This window comes from Python bivittatus, unplaced genomic scaffold (genome assembly GCF_059951505.1).
Source record: "Python bivittatus isolate LINGU-HERP-01145 unplaced genomic scaffold, Pbiv_v1 ctg000850_np1212, whole genome shotgun sequence".
NCBI classification, from domain to species: Eukaryota; Metazoa; Chordata; class Lepidosauria; order Squamata; family Pythonidae; genus Python; species Python bivittatus.
This window is the reverse complement of record NW_028277112.1, coordinates 8,285,981-8,310,599: the sequence shown is the minus strand read 5'-3', so window position 1 is coordinate 8,310,599 and position 24,619 is coordinate 8,285,981. Positions and strand designations below refer to the sequence as shown.

General features: G+C 36.7%; 1 protein-coding gene across 6 annotated transcripts in view; it reads right to left on the bottom strand.

Annotated features, from left to right (window-relative positions):
• XRCC4 (X-ray repair cross complementing 4) overlaps positions 1-24,619 on the bottom strand; it is a 147,078-nt gene that overhangs the window by 64,077 nt on the left and 58,382 nt on the right. For 5 of the 6 annotated variants that reach the window (XM_088129952.1, XM_088129951.1, XM_088129953.1 and 2 more), the window contains exons 5-6: positions 21,863-22,015; positions 17,719-17,822 (exon numbers count right to left, since the gene is read on the bottom strand). In XM_088129952.1, coding sequence (XP_087986078.1) covers positions 17,719-17,822; positions 21,863-22,015 — 257 coding nt within the window. The remainder of the gene's footprint in view (positions 1-17,718; positions 17,823-21,862; positions 22,016-24,619) is intronic. The other variant, XM_088129955.1, reaches the window with a different exon arrangement.

Here is a 24,619-nt window from a genome sequence, read left to right as displayed (position 1 = left end):
CCTGGTTACATACTATCTCCAAGAATAAACTTTCATTTTATTAGTTAAAAAAAAAATGGGAGGACATTAGAATCCTAAACTTTAAAAAAAATGCTTATATTTTCTCTAGAGGTAGCTCTACCAATTTTCTTAACATCTTCAGACCTATTTTTTTTTCTTAAAAATATTTCCGAATATCCCCTGTAAAGTGAAAAGATCAGAGTTTGCAAAAGAAGAAGATAGGAAATTCATTTTCCAGATTTCCTTTTTCTGATTTGCAAGTAACCAGCTTGGCATACAATCTCATTTTTATGTTTCCCAAGATGCAAATTTCAGAGGAAATAAACTTTTTTCTCCATTTATGAATTGATCCACAGGATTTACATTAATACATAGAACACACATTAATTCAAGGTTTTAAAGAGAGGGTAATTCCATTCCTAGAATAGTATACTGATCTCAGTACATCTCATTCCTAAACAAATAAAATATATTAGTGATAATAGTTTCAGTTATTAAATTTAAGCTCTCACAGATGCTGCTTGATTTTTCTCCATCATATACAGAGATGTGTTTTTAGTAATCTCAGGACGTAAAAACCTTGGTTTGCATGTAATATAAGAACTGCTATAAGTTATATTAAAAAATTGTATCCTTACACATTTAAAAACAAGATACTTTACATGGTATAGCCTCAGATTAATAATGGGAAATCCCTGCTGTAATAGTTTAAAGCAGTTTCTTGATGCATTGCATTCTGCTATACTAAAATGCACACGAGGGGAACCCTTGTGTGAAACAGTACTAGAGTACAGGCTATGTGGAACATTTGGTTAAGGCATCCCAAAAGGGTCACAGAGAATAATCAAATATCTGCTTCTGCTCAGAGCATTAGGAATATTCATTTGATTGTACAGAAAATGTAAGCATTATACTTCTTTCAACGGAGAGCCAGTTTGGTGTAGTGGTTAAGGCATCAGGCTAGAAAGCAGGAGACCGTGAGTTTTAGTCCTGCCTTAGGCACAGAGCCAAATGGTTGCCTCTGAGCCAGTCACTAGCCCTATCAGCCCTAGGAAGAAGGCAATGGCAAACCACTTCCAAAATGTTGCCAAGAAAACCACAGGACTTGTCCAGGCAGTTGTCAGGAGTCAAGACTGACTCAAAGGCACCCCCCCCCAAAAAAAACCCTACTTTCAGGCATGGCAATGACACAAAGAGCCTTTTCTCTTTTGTATTAAGGAAGAGGAGATTTCATAATTTCTATCAAATCCTTGTTCCTCCCTGACTCATGAACAAGCAGGGATGGGCATGTATTGACTATATGGGAAGGGAAGCAGCAGTTAATGTTTTGTCATGGGTGCAGACCACTGCCTATCATTCTTTGGATTGGAGTCTACTGTTCCTTGAAAAAGTTTTCTTTGCTTACATAATGCTCACGGAACTATAATGTTCCATATAATTTGTCAAGCAGCCAAACTTTACGTGTCCAACCATACTTGTGCTCTTTAAGATCTTCAGGAATAAATGCTATTATAATTTGCTAACTGAAAAGATACATTACTTTTTAGAGCTAATCACATACTTCTTATATAATATTTCTTCAAATGGACAACACAACTTCAAGAAACTAAATGAAATTAAAGATACTTACTTTTGGCTAAAAACCAGAACAAATATTTGAGGTACTAAATGCATCCCTTTCAAAGTTAAGTGTATGTTTTCTCTAAATATTTCTGTTTTGATAAAGTGCCATTACAAGCCAATAATTGTTTTAAATTTATATACAAATTGTTCTATATATAGGGAAAAGTAAGGGAGAGAGATAGAATATCCACATTCTGGGTTACTCCCTAATTAAAAAGAAAGAAAGAAAAAGCAAATGATATTATAGCACCACATCCTAGCCCTGTGTACTGAGGCATGTGACTATCAGCCCTCACCTTTAGGAGATAAATCAATCACACAGGATTTAAATAGAATCAATCTTTACCTCAAAAAGGAAAAGATAAAATGTCTTTTTTTAACTGTACAGTAAGCAGTTTCCTGTGAAATGTTCAATGGTGGAAGAGATAAAAATATAGAGCTTTTACAATCACAGGCAACATCTTTAAAAAATGTCCATCTGTAAAAAAATATACAGGAAAACATAATGTTCTGGCCAACGATAAGATAATGCTGTTCTCTTCCTAGTTGAGGGGCAACTGTAATGGAAAATGGCTCTACATTACACATAAGATGCACGATGACTGAGCCTGTTTAGAGACAATAGGTACCAAAGATAAAGCATAAACTAACAGATCCAGAAATTAAACTTGGCACACTGAACTTTGTTTCCTGTTCTTCTAGAAAACAGTCTAATACTGAATAAAATTCACTCTTAGATACAGCTGTTATATAGAAATTAAAAGGGAGTAGGTGGCAGTTGTGGCCAAGGTGGCTTTTGCTGAACTTGATTTAGTGCACAATTACAACCATTCCTGGATCAGGGAGTTCTTATCACAGTATCCTATGGTCCCATCTCTTGGTTACTAATGGAATGTGCTTTATATGGGGCTGCTGTTGAAGACCATCCAAAAGCTACAGCTGGTCCAGAATGCAGCAGCTTCTGAGGTTACAGGTGCAGATCATTACATCTAAGTTACATCGCTACTGCAAGAGCTATGTCCATGTCAACCCTTCAAGGTAGACAAGGTCAGGAAATAGAGAACAGAAGAACTATTGGAACTTTATTTCATTGTTATGGGATATAATAACAAAAACTTGAAAGCCTGAGAGGTTATCTCATATACTAAAAAGAATCAAGGCAAATCTATCTTCCTTACCCCCTCCTGCCTATTTAGGCTAAGCTGATGCTTACAGAAGGGCTGTTGAATTCCTTTCTCAAGGCATCTCCATACTCCCCTATAAGCTACATGGTTATTGGTTGAATTCTGGGTGTAATTCAAGATGCTGGTCATCCCTTTTAAAGCCATGCATGACTTAAGACCTTGGCATCTTCAAGACCCCATTCCCTCTAATATCTGCCTATCCAATAAGATCTGGGAGGAGTCCCTCTGGATCCCTATGCCAAAAGAGTGTTGACACCAGGGTCTGCAGAGACAGGCTTTCTCCATTGTGGCCTCCCTTCTTTGGAACAACATACTCCCAAGATTAAACTTGAACCAATCCTGTTGGGGTTGAGGAAAGCTGTTAGGACCTAGCTGTCCAAGAGGCCTCAGGGGAATGATGTGACTTGAGCCCTTCTTCTTGGGGTTGGTATGGATTTCAGCTTGCTGAAACTGATATGAGAGAATTGTTATTTTGTGTTTGTTTTAATGTTTTTACTGTACTTGAAAATTCCAGCCTACTAATTAGTCCATGGTTGAAGCAGCTTATTAAGAATGAATGAATGAATGAATGAATGAATGAATGAATGAATGAATGAATGAATGAATGAATATCAGTTATCTTGGAAACTCTTTAATCAGAGGTTGGAGGGGAATCTCAGTTCTCTCTTTCTCTTTCTTCCCACAACACCTTATACTTTCTTGCTCCTTTTCCCTCAAAGTTCTGACAATAATTTCCAAAAGAACAAAAGCTCTGGAAAGGGAAGGGATAAGGACAATCTCTTTTTTGTTACGTGCTAAAAGTACCTCTCTCTCAAAAATATGTTGATTTATAGGCCTGGACTGGCAGTTTGTCATCTGGCACGAGGGCTGACACACAGGCTAGAACAGTGGGGTTCTATTGCCTACTTATACATTACAGCAAGTCATTATTATTATTCCCATTCCACAGATAAGGAACATGGGGGCTGTGTCAAAGAGGAAAGGTTTACCAAAGACCAGCTCACAAGCTTAAAAACAGATGAGATAAATATGAGATAAATATGTCACTTGGCCTGGGGTGGGGAAGGACTACTTCAAGTGTGGGGATGGCTAGCCCCATAGAGGTCTGCTGTCTTCAGCCCCAGATCCTTCATCTTCTTGGACTCTCTTCCTCTTTTTTAGTAATGTTTTTAAATTTTTATCTTTTATGTATTTATATGTATTTATGGTTATAATGTTTTGTGTGTCCATTGGGGGGAGATGGGCGGGGAGAAATTCAATAAATTCAATAAATAAATAAATAAATAAGTAAATAAATAAATAACCATTCATACAAACAATCGTGAAGCTGGAACCGTGGTTTGGATTTATTCCTAAGTCCGGTTCTATGCATATAACATAAAGCACAAGTACCACTTTTCTTGTAACCTGTACATATTCTTTTAACAGATCTGCAAGCTTATGACAAGCTTGATATAATGGTATCTGGGAATGACCTTAGGAGACAGGAGGAACAGCTGCAGACTAGACAACGATCAGACAAGTGACAGGTGAGTCCACAGAAGGAATGGGGGTGTGGCAAAAATCTCAGAAGGGACCCTCCCTGGTTTCTTGGATTGTAAAGGAGAGTGGGGAGAGATGTACTTTCAGACTTGCAGGATTCTGTTAATGTAATCTTACAATAAAGTTATATCTAGTACTTCTGTGTGTGCTTCTTGTCTTGACTAATTCGCAAGGCTGACACTTCATCACTAGAAGCTCTACATTATATATGAATTTCTGCCAACTTCACAGATAAAAATGCACTAAAATTCACCTTGAAATGGGCAGTAGCACAGAACTACATCCCATATTCTGCAACATACAGCAAAGGGTCTTCCACTTGATTTCTTGCACTCTGCAACCTTGTTTGCATTCTCAAATCTGATCTAGGAAAGCTCAGTTGATGTGACCCATACAGTTAAAAGAATTACTTAAAAGAAGAACCACAGAAAATTCAGGACTGTGGAGGAGGGAAAACACCAACTTCTTTTGAGTAAACCACAGTATCTGTAAGCTCAGTGCCTACTGAGCATAAAGGCTGTTCTGATGAAGGAGCAGATAACAGTTTTGGAAAAGAAGGGTGAGAGAGACGGCGGATGCCAGAAGGCAACAAACAGAAGCCTGCAGAGAAAGCACCTGCTGGATTGCCCTTATCAAGCCTGCATAAACAAACACTCCCATCTTTCTGTGCCGCCTGGCTGGGACTCAGCTCATTGCCCAGGCAGAGAAGAGAGCTGGTTCTTCAAGCTGAAAAGCCTTTTTCAGAATGAAGGGAAGGGCCAGAGTCTACTTGAGTAAGGATTCCTCATATGCCCACAGCTGAGGCTAGGCGGCTTATTGAGACGGTTGGAGCAAGAGCAGGAAAGCAAGCCTCAAACTGCTGCTATCAGAGCAGTTTAATTCCTTGGTTAGACATTTTATTTTTAACATTACCTTGAGTTCTTGGTTTGGACTGCTGCAGCTCCAAACGATCTATTTTTGTTTTCAACCCTTGCCCCTAAATGGACTGGAGTGAATAAACTTCAGCAGGTTCTCTACATCTTTGGAGAGTCCAGTGTTTGCTTTCTGTTACTCGCTAGTCAGCTCCCTACAAGGGGCTCTGCCACAAGGACACCCTGTCATAAGGCAGCATCTTTGGTTTCAACCTTTTTTCCCTAGAACTAAAACATACAATGTGAAATATTTTAAAACTTGGAGCATATAATTAGTGCCAAATTCTTTATATTTACATCTTAAATATTCATTTCATGCACTTTAACCAACTATTAATAGCAATGACATAAACTGTCAGCTTGTTAAAATGAAGCATTTAAGATATAAAATGAGCCTCCACCCCCAATTATAGGTTCACCAAGAAGAAAAAATGTAATGATGAGAGTTTATAAAAATGTTTTGACTATGAAAGGAATTAGGGCTTCTTTCAAAATATAACAATGAGAGCTCTATACTATGCTTTGAAATCTTGGGGACATGGATCATAGGTAAAAGCTCCATTACCAAACTGGTGAAAGCTGAGGAATTATAATTTTGCTATCTGAAACGTGTACTCATTAGGATGTTTTTCTGCCCAAAATTATTTTCTTTTAAACGTCTAGCAGTAACAAGCCATATCAACAGGATATTTCTTGTTGTGTGTGCCTGCAAGTGGGAAAGCACTGACAAACCAAAACTTGTTGAAAGATAAAATGTTCATTACATAATGCTTATTTTTTGCAATATTTTCCTGGAAATTTAGATTTATTATGCAGAGCTTAATTTATCCTTATATATCTCTGTTTACTTCATTTGTTTCAATTAAAGATTTCTTTCTTTTTTTTTCATTTCAGTCCAGTGATATAACTTCATTTTGCAGACCTGCTTAGACTGAAACATATGTTTGGCATTTTGCTAATATTTTGTAGTAGCCAGAATACCTTCTTATTATTTGGTTTTCAACTTCTCTAAGCTGCTAATTAGAAATTTAAAAATATTTTCTCATATTAAAAAGGAAGTTGCTAGTGAATAGCAACATTGTTTTAAATAATTTGGGGAATAAATGCAATACATTTTATTTTATTTATTTACACTATTTGAATACCATCCTAAAAAAGAAGTTCTCTAGGAGTATCTTGCATACTCTAAACTATTCTTAAAGTTATTTAATTTATCCTGACTTTTAACCGGCTCAAACTGCAGTGAACAGAGTTGGGTAACACTACAATAAGAAAAATATACAATATTATTTTAAATCTATATTATTAGTTCTGTTGCCTCTCATTTTTATTTATTTTATTAAATTTATATCCTACCTTTCCTCTAAAACAGCAGTTCTCAAACATTTTGGCCTCTGGACCCCTTTTCATTCTTGAAAATGATTGAGGATCCCAAAGAGTTTTGGTTTATGTGGGTTATATCTATCAATGTGTAATGTATTAGAAATTAAAACTGAGAAATGTTAAAATATTTATTTATTTAACTTCAAGAACTCCCTGAAAAAGTCTTTCCCCAGACCACACTGAGGGGTCCCCAGACCACACTGAGAACCACTGCTCTAAATTATTGTTAATTTTAATAATCTAAACAATAATCTAAATTATTGTTAAAATAACTAACAAACCCCCATATAAAATAATGAATATATAACTGAAACCCTTAATGAACATTAAAAAATACATAAGAAATAACAATACCCATCAAATCAAAGCCTACACCAAAAGCAAATCAACTTAGCTAAGACTGTGCCATACAGTTATATGTGATGTTCTTGCCATTAAGAACATAAAGCCACTTAGATAATATCCAGGATGAATTATCCACAAAGAATTATACTAGGTAGCACTCAGTTGGATATCTCAATCCAGCTGCAATTTTGATCTATTCTGTATGGGTGAAAGACCAGGATTACTACCTGTATTTAGCTGTATTTGTTTCTGGCAACCTTATACCATATATTCGCTGCAATACATTTGGGCAACTGATATAGGCTATATATAGAGGGCTACCTTTGGAAAGCATCAGCAAGCTTTCGTGCAAGATACCAGGGTGTCAAAATCCTCTGAAATCTTGATCTATTATTTTGGTACTTCAAAATCTGCACTAATTTTTTTCAGACCCACTTCATGATGTTGCTTCTAAATTGCTTAGGACCTGGCTGTTAGGGTGATTGTCATTTACACCCAGAAGAAGCTATTTTGAAAGTACCTTAACTCACAAAGGCTTGCCTGTTAAGCATGTAATACACAACTTTCTTCTCTCTTTATTCAGTGCCTTTCCTTCTTTAAAATGATCCTTTAAAAACTGGTTGTATGTTTTAAAGTTAGATTTTTTAATGTTTTAAGTATTATAGTTTGGCAGTAGTGGTAATACACATAGAGTATAATATTAATAAATAATGTGTTAGCTGCTTGAAAGGATATCTTTGGTTGGGAGATCTGATGCATTTTTAAATAAATTAGGTAACATCATTTAGCTATTTACCATTAATCTTACTTCTGAAGTTTATTTTATACTCACTTCTGAAGTTTATTTTAGTAGCATTATATATCAGAGGTATATAAAATTATTTCATTTAGGTCTTGAATTCTTAAAGTTTAGTTTTAACCTAAAGTTTTCCAAAGCCAGTTATAAATACAATTCTAATACAATTTAGAACCTCAAGGGAATTTGAGGAAATATAAAGGAAATAAGGAAATGTAATCATCTGAAAAAAAGACTGCACTTTTAAAAATGATAGGGCGAGCTATAGCTCTATGGATCTGCCCTAAATTTTCCATCCTGACTTTATGTATGTCTAGCCTGAGGCATTTAATCACTTATCATTTATTCCTGAAATTGTTGGCTAAACATGGAGAACCACAGTAAAATGTTCTGTAGTCCAGTGATGCTTCCAGATTCAGCTATATTTCACACTTAATTAACCCCATTATTTTTCCCTTAATGATCAGATTCCTTTGCATGTATAGGCAGAGAGGAATTTATAATATTAAGTTTGAAACATACAATTAGAATGATATCAACAGAGAAGACAGTATCTTCTAAATATGGAGATAGATTTCTCACTATTTGATGAAAAGAATAATAGATAATACTTATTTTAAATAAAGGGTAGGAGAAACTAGACCAATTTGCCTAATTATAGGAAATGAAATAGCACTGCAAGAACTATACATCTTTGTATTGTTTCCAATAAAATAATATTTACCTGAGTTCATATACATAATCAAGTTTTGAGATAAGAGGTATCTCACCAATGCAATGATACTTTGCTATTCTTAGTCATGTCACAATAAAGGGTATCTGATTTTCTTTATAGTCATAAATACAATTTCATTCATAGCCCCAAATACTGTGACCCCAAATTTGAGTGCTTACAGAGCAACTTCAGATCAGTTTTGCTAGTTTCCCAGAGCCTGCACAAATCCTTCTGCAAGAAAGTTTTATTGAACAGCTTCCCCATTAACAAAGTGAGAAATGTTCCTGCTATGTACAGACACACTAAATTTGTTCACCCAGGAAAAGTAGTCTCCATGCACTCTTTCATCGTTTGCCTATATACTCCAAGGAAAGTAACTTGTTTATATAGTGTAGGTAATTCTATGCTTTGCCAGGTATCTTATATTAAATAATAAATCTTTTTCAGACCTGAGGGAAAGCTCAGCAGAACAGATTGAGTAGACAGGTCAAAGGTCAACCTTTAGGGGTCCATGTTCTGATACAATTATGGATTCTCATTCAAGAGAAAGTCTTTTGCTTTGCTGTTAGCTTACACAGTTGCCTATTTAGTCTCAGATTAAGTTTTCTATTTCAACTATATCAAGAAAGAAAATTTAAGGGCACCCATTATTAACTATTCCATTGGCTCTTTACTACCAAAGAACATCTATTTTCTCCAACCTGTTTTTACTTAAAATATACCTTATACCTTAGAACAGGTATATTCATTTTGCTAGCCAAGGATAGTAAAAGACAATAAAAAAGCACCATACTAATAGGAAGCATGTTCCTATTCTCTTAAGTAATGCAAACAGCCAGTTTCGCATAAAAGCAATTGCATTTATCATTTCATTCTACAATGATTTTGAAAAATGTTCCAAGTTCATGTGAAAGCTAAAGGGGAAGAACAGCAAATCCAGAAGAATCAAGCTCTCTGTCTAGCATATGCTGACATGCATAATCACAGCAGTCCCATTCTGCAGTAATTCAAAATAAATGCAATAGGGACAGTATAACAATGTAAAGTATGATAGTACTAGAAAGTATAGGAGTTTCTGGAAAGTATGCAAATCCAAACTGAAAAATACAGACTGACATTGAAAAGACTAGGCCTCTAGTGGAATAATTAAATGAATTACTAATATGGCTTCAAATTTACTTCCAAAAAGTGAATTGGAATACACAGCCACGTGACTCTTTAAATCACCTGTGCTTTTTCCTGGGATGGCATGGCAGAAGTGAAGAACAGCCACATGATCCAAGGAAAAGACATAGCTGCTTTAAAGAGTTGCTGATGCTTTAAAGTGTGCTTCATTCATACTTCTCCATACTTCAAATAACTTTTCAAAATTACTTCTGAGGCACTTGTAGCTCTAATGACTAATTTTTTTTTAGTTTGGCCTTCCCTGATCTGCTTTCCCTCGCGATATTTTGGAATTACAATTTATTTACTATACTGCTGTTGATGGTCATGCCAGCTGGAAACTATTGTCCCCAAACACCTCAAGGGGCCCAAATCAATAGAATCTGTGTAGTAATATTACAGTGTTTTTCTCTCTGCTTGAGTCGTACCTTTGTCTGTTGCATAGTAATAGAGAAAAACGCATGATATCAAAGAATATATTAGAACCTAATTTACTCTTATGAAGAATGGAAGACAATGAAGACGTGTCATAGTTTAATGTTCACGTGAGATCTCAGTAGTTAACCCTTAGAACTTTCTAAGCTATCCTGCTGAGTTAAAGTGCTATTCACCCATCCAGAAAATTATATTAGAATAAATTTGCTGTCACATTGATGAACCCCGTGTGTCTCTTTTGCATTTATTTTGAGCTGCTGCAGAATGGGGCTGCCTGATTATGCATGTGCAGCATACGCTACATAGAACTCTTGATTCTTCTGGATTTGCTGCATCCTCTCTTCAGCACATTCCTATCCAATGAGAAATACACTTGTCAATCATGTGTAGCAGGAATGGGGTGTTCTTATTTCAGGGCTCTGTCACATTTAGTCTCCTTTTTATACCCCTTCTACACCTCATTCTGCCACAACCTGAACTTACTTTAAAAAAACTAAGCAGATTGGAACTGAATCACAAGCAGAATTTTTATTTAGGCTTTCTCTTCTTTCACTTCCTTTCTTTACATACATAACACATGCTAACTTCCAGCGCCTTTTGTGTTCTGTTCAAGATGCAGAGGTAGAGGGGATGATCCCATCATTCAACCGTTCTATTCTTTCAGCCTTGCAGTAAAGCCATAAGGGCCACAGGGTTAAAACATTTGCAGTACTATCAGCTGAGAAGTCTAGTACTAATGTGAGACCATCATTTACATTACTGGCTGCTGATTGTTTCCACCATAACATACAGGATTTTAAATGGTGACATCCACATGCTAAATTGTGCTCTATGAGTAGACAAGGGGTTGAAGCAGAAACCATTTGAATGCAACTACAGCAGTGCTGCTGAAAGATAGAAATGAAAACCTTGAACTAAAAAAAAGAGCTCTACTACCCTTACACAAATCTGAAGGACCACTGAAACAGCGTTGCTGTGTCAGCTCTTTAAGGAGACTATAGCAAAAAGATGTAGCACAAACCATAAAGGATGGGACATGTCCACGCCAGGCCAAAATGTCCAATTAGCACCTCTCTGCTCCCACCCAGTACTGGTTACTGACTTCACCTCTGATATAATGCATTATGAAGTGTAATGGCTTTTATGAACCTTGCAGTTGTCACTGCCTTAAGGGGGAAAAGACTATTTTAATACTGGGGGTAGTCAATGATGGCTTGGTCTGACTCCTGAACTACAGGTAACACGAAGGCAATATCATGGAAAAACAGCAGAAAAATAATGTTTTGGAGACATGCTTGTCCTATGTTAGGTACAAGTGGGGACATGACCTTACTTTCTGAAATAAATGAAGACACTTTTTGAGATAAAATAATCAATTATAATTACAATACTTCAATAACTAACTTCACTTGGACCCAGCAAAAGTACTTTCATTTTCTGACTATCAGATTGCTCCAGATGAAATTAACCAACAAATAATATAGTATTTTACTAGAGTGAGAGACTTGCTTTGTTAAGAACTATCTCTACATAGCAAATTTAGATTGCAAAGAGAAAGAAACAAACCAAGTCTTTTAACTGCTGAAAATACAATCAAAACAATCTGTGAATAAGTACCAGACATGAGTTAAAATAATGAATAGAGTGCTTTTATTACTAATTTGTACCAAACAGAAAGACTTAAATGTTATGGGAAAGAATGACAAAAAAGTAGGATAAAGTACTCTTTGCAAATCAGAGATCTGAGGATAATTTTGCCAAAGACATCTGTAACAGCCCAGTCTGAGCAACAATATATGTAAACAAAATAAACCAGTTTCCCAGAGGTGCAATGCTTTGCCAAAGAAAGCAGAGTCAGGTAAAAGCTATAAACAGCTGAAAGACCTATAAACATTACACTCTAATTTGTTTTGAACACATGAGAAAGCACAATGATTTACAAAGCGTCTTCCAATTTAAGGTACGCACACGAGTCTGTTTCAAATCTACTTAGGACCAAATGTCAGAGGACTGACATTGCTTCCACTTTATTTATACACTTAAGAATTAATGTGAGAGCTATTTCCTATGCAAACTGCTAAGGAGTCATCATTTCTGTCCTTGAAAAAACAACTATGTTCTTGATAATTTCATTCACTGAAAGCTTTTGGTTGTTGTGAGAGACCTTAGGGCAGTGTTGTGCAAACTTGGCCACTTTAAGATGAGTGGACTTCAACTCCCAGAATCCCCAGCCTGCTGGCTGGGGAATTCTGGGAGTTGAAGTCCACTCATCTTAAAGTGGCCAAGTTTGGACAACACTGCCTTAGGGTATCAATTCATGGTTATTTGTATAACAATAAAGCCAGGTCCCTTTTCCACAGATTTTCTTTTTCAAAATCTGCTGATTTCTCTTTACTTTATCAAAAAGTCACAGCACTAGAAAAGGGCACAAATGTCCTATTGAGATTTTTCACCAAATTTCTGAGCAGAGAAATTGAGTGATGTCCAAATTCCTCTGGGAAAAGAGAAATTCTCCAACATTTTCTAGTAGCAGACTACAAGTTAGTGTGACAGGAATACTGCTACTGGAAAAGCCAAACAGAAGTTCTCTGGAGATTAAACTGAAAGGTGGGAAGCCAGGGAGAGACGACTGCACAATAAAAAATGTCCTTTGGCCATCTGTCACAAAATGAATGGAAGACTCACCCTGAGAATTTTTTAAAAAGGTTTCTCTCTCTCTCTCTATTTTTAAGCAAATTGTTTCACCAAACTGAATACAAAACTAAAAGGGAAAAAAGTCAAAGAGTTCTCTGCCTGACTACATACCAGGATAGTGAAGCTTTGATTTAGTAGACCTTGATACAGCATGGAACAGACCAAATTTCTATGACAATTTATATCACTTGTGCAATGAAGTCATCATGCAAATTATATAAAATAAAGGATATAATTTGCATCATTGGTACAATGATGTCATTGCAATGATGTTCATGAGTAATGTTATATTAACATTACTAATTATATTATATAATTATATTATATAATATATTATATTACAATAAGTAGTATTAGTCTATTAAAATGAGGTTTCACTGTACTGCCAAGGTTGTAGATGCTCTTTCTGTCTTCTGAAAATATATGATTACTTTTTATTAGCAACAATAAAAGATAAGAAACTCTGATATAACAAACTAAAATGAATTATTTTATTATCATACATAGCCCATATAATACAGTCAGATTATTGTATTTTCTACTTTAAAGCACAATTGTTTCTTGGAAAAGGCAGAATTTTTATTCCTGATTTTAATTTCAGTCAGTTTGTTTTACGTAGATTTTATTTATTTGTTTATTCATTCATTCATTTAACAAATTTATATAGGCTGCTCATCTCTGTCAATTTATTTTACCTAGGCTTTATTTATTTATTTAACAAATTTATATAGCCACCCACCTCACAAAATGTGACTCTGGGCAGTGTACTACACATAAAAACAACAAGCATCTTAAAACACAAAGTAAAAACAGAAAAACAAAAACAAAAATAAAAACTCAAGATAACGGGAGAGGCAACCATCACTTAACATCACACAACCATCTTGCCAGCTCATCATGGGACCCCCCAAGGTTGATGGAAAAAACCACTTCTTGAGGGCTTTCTGGAAGGCAAGTAGGGATGGGGCCAATCTCACCTTGGGGGGAATGATGTTCCGTAGGGCAGGGGACACAGCAAAGGCACGCCAGTCCTACCAGATGTAACTACTTAGATGACGGGACCCACAGCATACCCCTCCTGCTTGACCTGATGAGATGGGTAGATGTAACCAGAAAGAGGCGGTCCCTCAAATAACCTGGTTCCAAGCCACATAGGGCTTTAAAGATCAAAAGCAGCACCTTGAATTGCACCTGGAAGCAAACTAGCAACCAATGTAGCTCATGGAACAGACACATAACAAGTGCCATCCTAGGTGCACCCATAACTGTCCACGCAGCCACATTCAATACTAGCTGAAGCTTCCGGATACCCTTCAAGGGCAGCCCCATGTAGAGGACATTGCAGTAATACATTCTAGAGGTGACCAGGGCATGAGTAGCTGTGAGTATAGCCTCATGGTCCAAGAAATGGCACACAACATGAAGTTGCACAAAGGCTCTCCTAGCCACAAATGCCATCTGCTCCTCAAGCAGGAGTCACAAGTTTAGAAGGACCCCCAGATTGTGCACCAATTCTGTCTGGGGCAGTGCCACCCCATCCAATACCAAATATGGTAAAATCCCAGATCCAGAAGGCCCAAAATTCCAGAACCACTCAGTCTTGCCAGGGTTCAGCTGAAGCCTGTTGTTCCCCCATCTAGACCCCTGAAGCCTCTAGGCACCAGGACAGGACATCAACAGCATCACTTAATTTGTCTGGGGCAGAGATATATAACTGGGTATCATCATACCTCACCCCATGGCAATGGATGATCTCACCCAACGGCTTCATGTAGATGTTAAATAGGTGTGGAGAGAGTACTGAACTCTGTGGTACCGCACAAAGTAGGAGCCAAAAGCGGTATCTCTCGCTCCCAATCAGCATTGGTTGGTACCAGCCCCACAGAAAGGAAGCGAACCAGCACAATACTGTGCCACCCACTCCCAATCCACAGAGCTGATCCAGAAGGATACCATGGTCGATGGTATCGAAAGCTGCTGAAAGGTTAAGAAGAGCAAGGACAGATGTACAACTCCTGTCCGACTCCCACCAAAGATCATCCAAAACTGCAACCAATGCTGTCTCCGTTCCATGCCCAGGCCTCAATCCCAACTGAAAGGGCTCCAGATAATCTGCTTCATCCAAGGCCTGCTGAAGCTGCTGCACAACCACCTTCTCCACAACCTTCCCCAAAAAAGGGAGGTTACATACCAGACAAAAATTGTTCAGCATGGTTAGATCCAGTGATGGCTTCTTGAAGAGGGGGAAAACCATCACCTCCTTAAGAAGCTATAGAACAATCCCCTCTCTCAAAGAAGAATTCACCATTGCTAGGATCCAGCCACATGACACCCTTCAGGCAGCCTTAACTAGCCAGGGCATGGATCTAAGGAGCAGGGGCTGAGCTCACAGTCCCTAGGACCCTGTCCACTTCCTCAGGTCCAACCGTTCCCAGATAACAAGGGCAAGACTGTACCTTGGGCACCTCTACTGGATCTGTATCAAAGCTGGAGTCCAGCTTGGAATGAATCCAAGTGATTTTGTCCATCAGATGCTCTGCAAGTTCCTCTGCACAGCCTTGCAAGTAAACCTCTGTGTCCTCCTTTCCCAGGAGGGCTCATGTCACCTTAAACAAGGCTGCCAGGTAGCTATCTGCAGATGCAATAAGGGCAGAGAAGTACTGATGCTTCGCCATCCTTACTATCACAAGGTAGACCTTAATAGCAGCTCTCACCCATGTTCAATTGAGGTCATCCCACATTGACCACCAGAAACACTCTAGATGTCTCTCCTCCCGCTTCATTTCCCTAAGCTCCTTTGTAAACCACAGAGAGTGACAGGGTCCATGAAAAGGGAGAGGCTGCATGGGCGCAATCTGATCTAAAGCTCTGGCTGCCTTTTCATTCCAGGCAATGGCCAGGACTCAACCAGACTGTGCAGCAGATTGTCAGGAATAACCCTCAGCTCCTTTTGAAACCAATCTGGGTCCATTAATCACTGGGACAGACCAATCTAATAGGTCCCGCCTCCCTGCAGCAGTGGGTGGTGCCAGAGAATCTCATGGCTACCAGGGCCTGATCTGATCATGACAGACCAGCCATCGAAAGCTTCAATAGCAGATCACTTTGTTACTGCTCCAACAAGAAAGCCAGATCAGGGGTATGACCACTGTCCTGAGTTGGGACTTGGATGACCTGGGATAGGCCCATGGCCTATCTTTTATATCTTGCTCATACAGATAGTTCTCATTTAGCAACCACAACTGGGACCGGCAACTCAGTTGTTACGTGAAGCAGTCACTAAGTGAAACCACAACAGTACTTATGATCTTACTTCAGCTTTTCTTTGCTTTACAGACCTGCAAAGATAATAAGTGTAAGGATTGGTCATAAAGTTACTTTTTCATCACTGCTGTAACTGTGAACAGTCATTAAATGAAGACTATCTGTATTTTATTTTCCTAAGCAAAGTGAAAGGGGACATCAGGAATAAATATGTTTTTAAATGGATTAGAAAATTTCGTTCTGAAATATCAAAAGTAAAAACAGATACAAAAACATATAGTCTCTCAACCATATGATATACCAAAATGTATATAACAAAATTGGCTTTTTCTGAATATGAGTACTTAAAGGTTAACATTCTCAGACATACACTGTATAAAGAATTAAAAGTAGGAAGTTTGCGAATAACTTAGATATCACAAAATTGGGTTTGACTTCTGGGTACTATATGAATAAATGCTCCTCACCTTGACCTCTTTTTAGTAATAATTAAATCTAGGGATTTCTGATAATCCAGGAACTCTCAAACTTTGCAATACTGCAGCTCCAAAATGATCGTTAGATTGTGCAACTCCACCCCATGAATGAAGCTAATGATTTCACTGGGAATATGGTTGAGTAAGAAATATATAGCTTAATTTTAACCATTAAAATTTAATCTATATATCAAATAAAACAATGGTAGATCCTTACATATTTGTAAAATAAAACTGTTTCATTGGAAATAAACAAAAAAATAACATTTAAAATCATATTTTTTGTTGGGAAGGATGAGTTTGCTTACTTTTGCACTGAAATCAGAAGATGAATCAATGGTCCTACAGTTATAGTTACCACAATTTCAAATTAAAAAAGAGGATGCCACTGATACTTCAGTTTGTTGTTGTTAGTAGTTTTGAGGTGAAACTACTTTCCAACCTCCTGTTTGGTGTTCATAAATCTATCCCTCCATTCTTGCAATTTCCTCCTGGCTGCATCTTCCCAGCTTTTCCTCCCTTCTACTGAAATCCCTTATTCATGCCCTCTAGGCATTGCTTTTCATTCAGCATACTTTTGTATCAGACTGGTAAACCTGCTTGCGAGAACTTCCCAATTGTTATCCCGAGGCTCCCATGGGAATCATGACTCTCACTTTGAGAAATGCTGCAATAATCTGTCAGATCCTGTTCATCTACTTACATTAACTTTGTCAAAAATGCCATTTTTTTTCTAGCTCACTGTTCTTTCTCACCATGTGTCCATAGTAACCGAGTTCCCATTAGTAATCATCACTTCAAGGGCGTAATTGGTCAGTCTTTAATTAGGTCCAGGACTGACTGAATGGTTCTTCTTTCAGTCTACTGTACATTTTGTAGCTATTTCCAAATCTATAACTTAAAGGTGTTTATCTTCTTTTCTTTGTTCTTTCTCAGTGCCCAGCTTTCACTCCTGTACCTTACCACTAGAAAAACCTGTATCTTAATATTTTGATTTTTTAAAGCACTGAAATATACTTATTGTACATGATTCTCCCCAGGATTAAAATATTTTTTTAGAATTGTATGTTTTTGTATTAATTTACAATAAAGAGCCTAAGAGTTTGGATTTTAATTGTGTGTTATTCCTATCAAATAAAAAGGATGGTTATGATGACTTCAATATAAGCAACTTGGTCTACTTTACTTGTTTCTGATGTTGTCAGTTGTATCAAATTTTCACTTTCTTCATCAGTGCTTCCTTCATAATTTTCTTTTTCAACCGTACTTTCTGACGCAATCGCTGTGTCCCTAGAACATTACAAAGCTTTATCAAAAGACACCAGTACTATACAATATACAGAGTTCATAAACAGGCAACAAAGGGATGAAATGCCTTAACAGAAAAAAAAATGGTTCATTGGATTATGTGGATTAATTGGATTAATGGATTAATCTTACTGTATAATGTTGGGTAACATTTGTAATAGTATATGGATTACTTTTAGAAATACATTCCTCATTGTAATGATGAGACTGAATATAGACAAAAGGATAAAGAGATTTGTGTCATTCCCAACCTTCTCACATTCAGGAAACTACTAAAGGTTGTTCTCTCAGGCCTTGGGGACAGGGTGGTTGTGGAACCCCCTTTTGTCCTTTTGCCTGTTTTGCTTCATTTTGTTTCATGCTGGTCTTGTTTTGAACACTTTGCTCTTCAGATCAGTTGTATTATCTATCTATCTATCTATCTATCTATCTATCTATCTATCTATCTATCTATCTATCTATCTATCACCTATCTACCTACCTACATACCTATCTACCTACCTACCTTAGCTGTAAGCCACACAGAGTTGTTTGGGAATGGGATGAGAGGCTATAAATTAAATAAATAAGGTAAAGGAACAGAAAACACACATTCTATTATTTATTTTATTTGTTACTCATGACCTTTTCACTCTTTTTCCTTTCTAATTTTTTATATTTCCACATTCCATTTTTCTTTCCTCCTCTCCTGCTTCTATTGTACAAAAATGCTTTAATAGCCATTGTCCTGCTGCTGATGTGAGACATTTAAAGCCATGAAAGTCAATGTTACTCCTATTTGTCTAAATGTTACCACTAATGTTGACAGATACTGGTTCTCATTAAAGTTTTAATATCTTATCTGTTTCTCCCCCATTTATGGCACAACAAAACCCCTTACGTAACATTTCTGTGATATTAAATTGAACTTTGTAGTCATTCAGTGCCTTGGGGAAGAAGTAGGTACATGCTAAGCTTTTGGTGTATGCCTACATCTATTCTAACATGCAAGATTAACCAGTGAGATAAAGTGTTTTCCAATAACTAAACTATATAGAGATTTATACCATACTAGGGCATACCATCAGGAATCCTGTATATAAATTCTCACATCATCTATTTCAATAGAAATACAGTAAAAACAAAGCAAGGTAGTTGTATTAATCATAAAAACTCTATATTAGAAAATACTCCAAGGTCACAAAAATATACAGGTTCTAGAGACCAAAAAAGTTTGCATTTTTGGTCTATAATCATGTACTGTAAATATTATCTCTGGAAATGTTTTCAATTAAACATCTTACATTAGAATCATTGTATGTTGATGTCAACATAATAAAAAACATAAATAAATATAAGAAATGAACTGGCCTCCTGCTTAAATGAAGTGTTTATTTAAATTCCATGAATAAATTCAAAAATTTCATCTTAAGGTACCCTAACCCTAACCCTAACCCAAACTTGGTCCATGGATATAATTTTATTAAAGTAAAGCATTCTTAAGTCAGATGAATTCTTGATGATCATGTGAATATTTTCTTGGCAATAATCTGGAAGTTTTGGCCATTGCTTTCTTCTAGCCTTTTTCTAAAAAACAATTATTATTATTGTTATTGTTGGTCGCACAGTCAGCCAGATGTTTAGACTGGATCTGGCATTTTTATCTACCTATCAAGTCCTTCCCAAGGACCTATATTATTATTACTATTATTATTATTATTATTATTATTATTATTATTATTATTATTATTTTATTTTATTTTATTATTTATTTTATTATTTATTATTTTATTATTTATTTAATTGTTGTGTTGTTGTTGTTGTTATTTTCCAGTCTAGCCTATAGACCTGGACCATCCCAGTACTAACCAAACCTAATCAACTGTAGCTTTTTATTTCTTCTTGAGGTTAGCCCATGTCAGCTAAGTGTGCTATTTTTCATTTCTATTTAATTATGTTCTCATGAATAAGAACTGGCCTTGTACATCCTTTAAGGGCTCAACATAGAATTTCCAGTTCTCAGAAATTTAAGGACTGCTCCCTCATAGGGGTTGTGGTAAATTTTTGTTAAAAGTAACCAGTATATGTATTCTCAGAGGATTGCATTGTTAACATTCCACTTTTCCATTCACAATTTTGACATATTTTTAAGCAATTAGTCCTGTTTTGTTTTCTTTCAGCACTTCACTTTGTAGAATTCAGAAAGGGAGAAAACTTCATGTTTAAACACAGCTTAGGTCCTATAAAGCTTTCTGTTATTATTTGCACACAATAGATTTAAAAAAGGGAATAACAGAGAAATGAAACACAGAAACATTCTTGTCTTCCCAGCCTTCCATCCATATTCTCAACCTTTTTCTACATCTTGAAAAATCTATTCTTTAGGTTGGCCAGACCTACAAAATTAAATCTTCCAGTTTGTGAAAGTTGAGTTATTACGACATCCTTACATTGAGGCTAGTACATGGATATGATTTCCAATTACAGGTAGTCCTTGAGTTACAACAGCAATTGGGACTGGAATTTCCGTTGACAATTTCCATGGCCCGTTGCCAGTTGGGGCCTTCTTTCACGTACCTGCCTTGAAAAGGACCCCTTCTAGCCAGGTCCCTCTTTCAAGCTGGCATGGTTAAGGCCTTCTTTTGTGCACCTGCCTTTTTTGAGGCAGGCACATGAAAGAAGGCACTAGCTGCACCGGCATGAAAGACCGACCCCTCTAGCTGGGTCCTTCTTTCACACTGATGCAGCTAAGGTGTTCTTTCATGCACCTGCCTTCCAAAATCTCACGAGAAGGCCGCATGCAATTTGGACAAGGCCACACGCAATTGGACAAGAAGCAGGTGCAACCTCAGGGAGAAGGCCAGCAGCTGCCTCGCAAAGGGCCAGGCCAGGCGTGCCTCAGCAGCAGCAGCAGCAGCAGCAGGAAGATGGCAAAGGTCAGCTAGGGGCGGCAGGGCCAGCAAGTGCACAGCAGCCAAAAGAGCAGAGATAGGGTGGAGATAGGTGGATGGAGGGAGTTGAAGTGCCCCTATGGTCGTAAGTGCAGTGGGCTGCCAAAGTCACCAATTTTGATCATGTGACTTTGGGGAACTGCAACAGCCTTAATTTTGGGGACTGGGCATAACTACCATTGCATTCAGCACTGCCATAACTTCAAATGGTCGTTGAATGGTCATAACTCAAGAACTACCTGTATTTATTCCAGTTAGGCATTTAGTGACCTCTGGGTTCATGTGATTCTTACTGTATTTCTGAAAGATGGAGGGTACACATGTAGCTCCTAACAGGAACATCTTAAACCAAAGAGGGGGTAGCTGTACAAGTCACGAAAAGATGCAGCTGTTTCAAAATGTTCCTGATGAGTGTTACATGTATACTTTCAATCACAATTTGTGCTTGGAATCCAGATTGCTGCATGGTCTTAATATTATTGGCATTACAATTCTGTTGTTACTCTAAAGCTCTGCTCAACATTTAGTAGTTTGATATTTTCAGAATCATATATGATTAAAGAGGGGCTTTATCCAGAAGCCATTCACTTTCTTTCAGTTGGAAACAATTTTTCAAGTCTTATTAAGGAAAATGGCCACTTTTAGACCCTATTGTTAGGTTCAATAGCTTCTACATGAGCTGTAATATTTTTAGTGACTTTACAGGAAATAAACTTTATCTTCAATTAGTCTGCCCTACCCAGTCACAGAACCATAAGCACAACATTTTCAAGAGAAAATAGTCTGCAGATTTCATTTCTCATTAGCTGTTTTATTTAAAAAAAAAGATGAAATTTTAGCAAGTAAATTAAATTAAATAAATAATTAATTAAACAGAATGCTTCAAATAAACACTCCAATGTAGTACATTATTGCCATTCATGAGATTTAATAGCTGAGTTGCTAAAGACATCTTCCACAGAACTAAATAATATATTACTTCACTTCAAGGACACTCCATCTCAACTTTGAAGCCTACACCAGTTAGAGAACAGAGCTACATCTATTTCATGCATGTTGTTTACCTAGCAGAAGGAAAGTAATAAATTATACCCTGCTTGTGCGGTTTCCGATACTGTTTCTTCAGCTTCTTTTAAACATTTCTGTAAGCTTCTTATCTTTGCTTTCTTTTCATTGAGGATCAAGACAAATCGTTTATAAAGGTCAGCCTCCAGTTCTTCTTTAGCTTCAACACATTTTTGTAATCTTAAAAATAAATGCCTCTTTTAATTGCACAGTAAAGAATAAGAGAGCTTTAAAAAAAAATACAGTGATGACCTTCCTGAGAAGCTTAAATCAAAGTTATGGAGTATGGCAGAAATGATGAGTAGATGTGAATGAGAAGCACTATTATACAAGGAAAATTACTTGATTATGACTTTCATTATAGATACAGGTATTATACATATTTATCTATTTTATATTTTGGGAGGATAATTATTTTAATAGGATATCAAAGATTGCATGCTGAAGTTTTTAAAATATCTGAATGAAACCTATATAATGGTTTATGAAAGAATCTGAAAACACATTGTACATGGGCTCATACTGAACGCTGCCAGTTTACTTGCAGAATGGATACTGCTGGCATCCTGAAAAGTAAAGCATCATCTTCTAGCATCTTATTCCTTGCAACAATATATTTCAATCCCTCAGTGTCCCAGTGGGTTGGTAGACAGCATTCTGGAGAGCTAGTCTGCCTGCCAATAAATGAATTTAGGATTAAACCTGCCAGAGATAGCAGACATTTTATGAATAGGCCATTTTGTGAGTGTATCGGGGCCAAATGGAGCCTCGCTCTGCTGTACAGTCTCATTAACTAGAAAACCAAAGTATTGCCAGACTTTCCCAAAGTGCAATAATTTGTCATGTTACTAAAGAAGCACCAGAAACCTAGTGCTGGCAAGTTGTTACTGCTGTTGGGAATTTAGCCATCAAAAACATCAATCCACAAAAGGAACTAAATATATGTGTTATAAATACATAGATGCATGTGTGTGTGTGTGTGTGTGTGTGTGTGTGTGTTATATGTGCAATTCTACATGCATCATTCCATAAGTAAATGCAAAATGCAATCCTGTAGTAGAATACCATCATAGGATTTGGTACCACTGTCTTCCAATTTAAAAGCACATTTCTTCTTGCACATTAAATGATTATATCTGTTCAAACATATTTATGTCAAATGTATTTGGATCTTCACACTAGTCCATGTCAAAATGTTAGGAAACATGGCTTTTACAGCTTTAGCTATTAAATGTTCATAAATAACAAATAATTCTATGAATTTATATGAACTTATACTGCCCTGCTATGTGATATGGATGTTCAACAGCTAATAAATCATTCATCTAATTTAAATGCAAATGACTGAGTATCATTACTGCAGAGATCAGTTCAGTAAATCTTGCCAGAAACATTAGAGGTACTAATCAACTACCTGCAGAACTTCTGTACATAAATCAAGTTTTAATTACTTGGGGGAGGAGTAAGAGAGAACTGCCAGGAATGATAAAAGTGCAAGTATCAATATGTAAATAAGTATCTCCATACAATACATTGTGGGAGGACTCAACATTTTTAGTAGTACTTAAAACAGTTGGAAAATATACTATCTGTGTTTTGACTGATAGGTATAATTCAATAAAGGTCATATCCAATTGATTTAAATTAACTTCATTAATCCCCCTGTTTAGCATAGAGCAATGCTACTATTTAATTATTTATTAATCATATTTGTATGGCCACCCATCTCACAGAACTCTGGGTGGCATACAACAAAATCATAAAATAACAATATTAAAACACACTACCATTAAAACATTTATTATCAAATGCTATTAATTAAACATTATTAAAAGAGGCTAGGCAAGAGCATTGGATATAATGAACAGTGGAGCCACTCAGCAGATCACCGTTCCCTTGTATCACGTTCAGCAGATCATGTTCCCTAGCGTGTGCTAGATCTCAGAGTAAGAAACCATATTGTTTAAAGAATAAAATACAGCGTAGCTGTAGGGCTTGAACCCATACGGTGAAATGCTGGAGGTCTCAAACTTCTCTCAGAAACCCTCTGGGGCTACATCCCCTCCTCTCTCCTTTCTGCTTCAGTGTGGCTGCTACATCATGTACTTTCCAGAGGGGTGCCTTTATCTGGTGTTCTGTCCCTTAACCCCTGGTGTGTTAAATAGGCAGGGATCCCAATGCCTATGCAACTTACTGGCAAAGAAAAAAAAAGCTGATAAAAATGAAATAAATACTTGAGTTAATCAATCTCACAAGAATTAATTATTATAAAAGTGAGAATCTTAAAAATGAAATAAATACTTCTTTAGGAGTTATTTCAAGCTCACAAGAAGTAATCACAATAAATCTTGTGAGAATATAAAAAACAATCAATTTGGGGAAACATAAATATATAGTGTTTATGATGCATCTTAATGGAATCTCTCATAGAAAACACAAAGGAGAAAGTACATTTGAAGTAGATGACAAGATGAGATGGATCTGCTAGTAATACAGGAACCTGCTGCATAGATACCTCAAGATTCATCAAATGTATAGAAACGGAGGTGGCATAGAAAAACTAAATAATCAGAGACCATAAATCAGACTTAGATCCACCCAGTCAAATAAAATTTAAAATCCTAATTTAGATTTATAGCTAAAATTGTTTGCCTAGAGACAAATAGATTTCTTCTTTGTTTCTCTGGATCTCCCATTTTTGTAGGGATGCATCTCTTAATCAGAGGCTCAGGAACAATATTACCTTAGCTCCTTTTTCTAGCCCTCATACATTACTTTCCACTT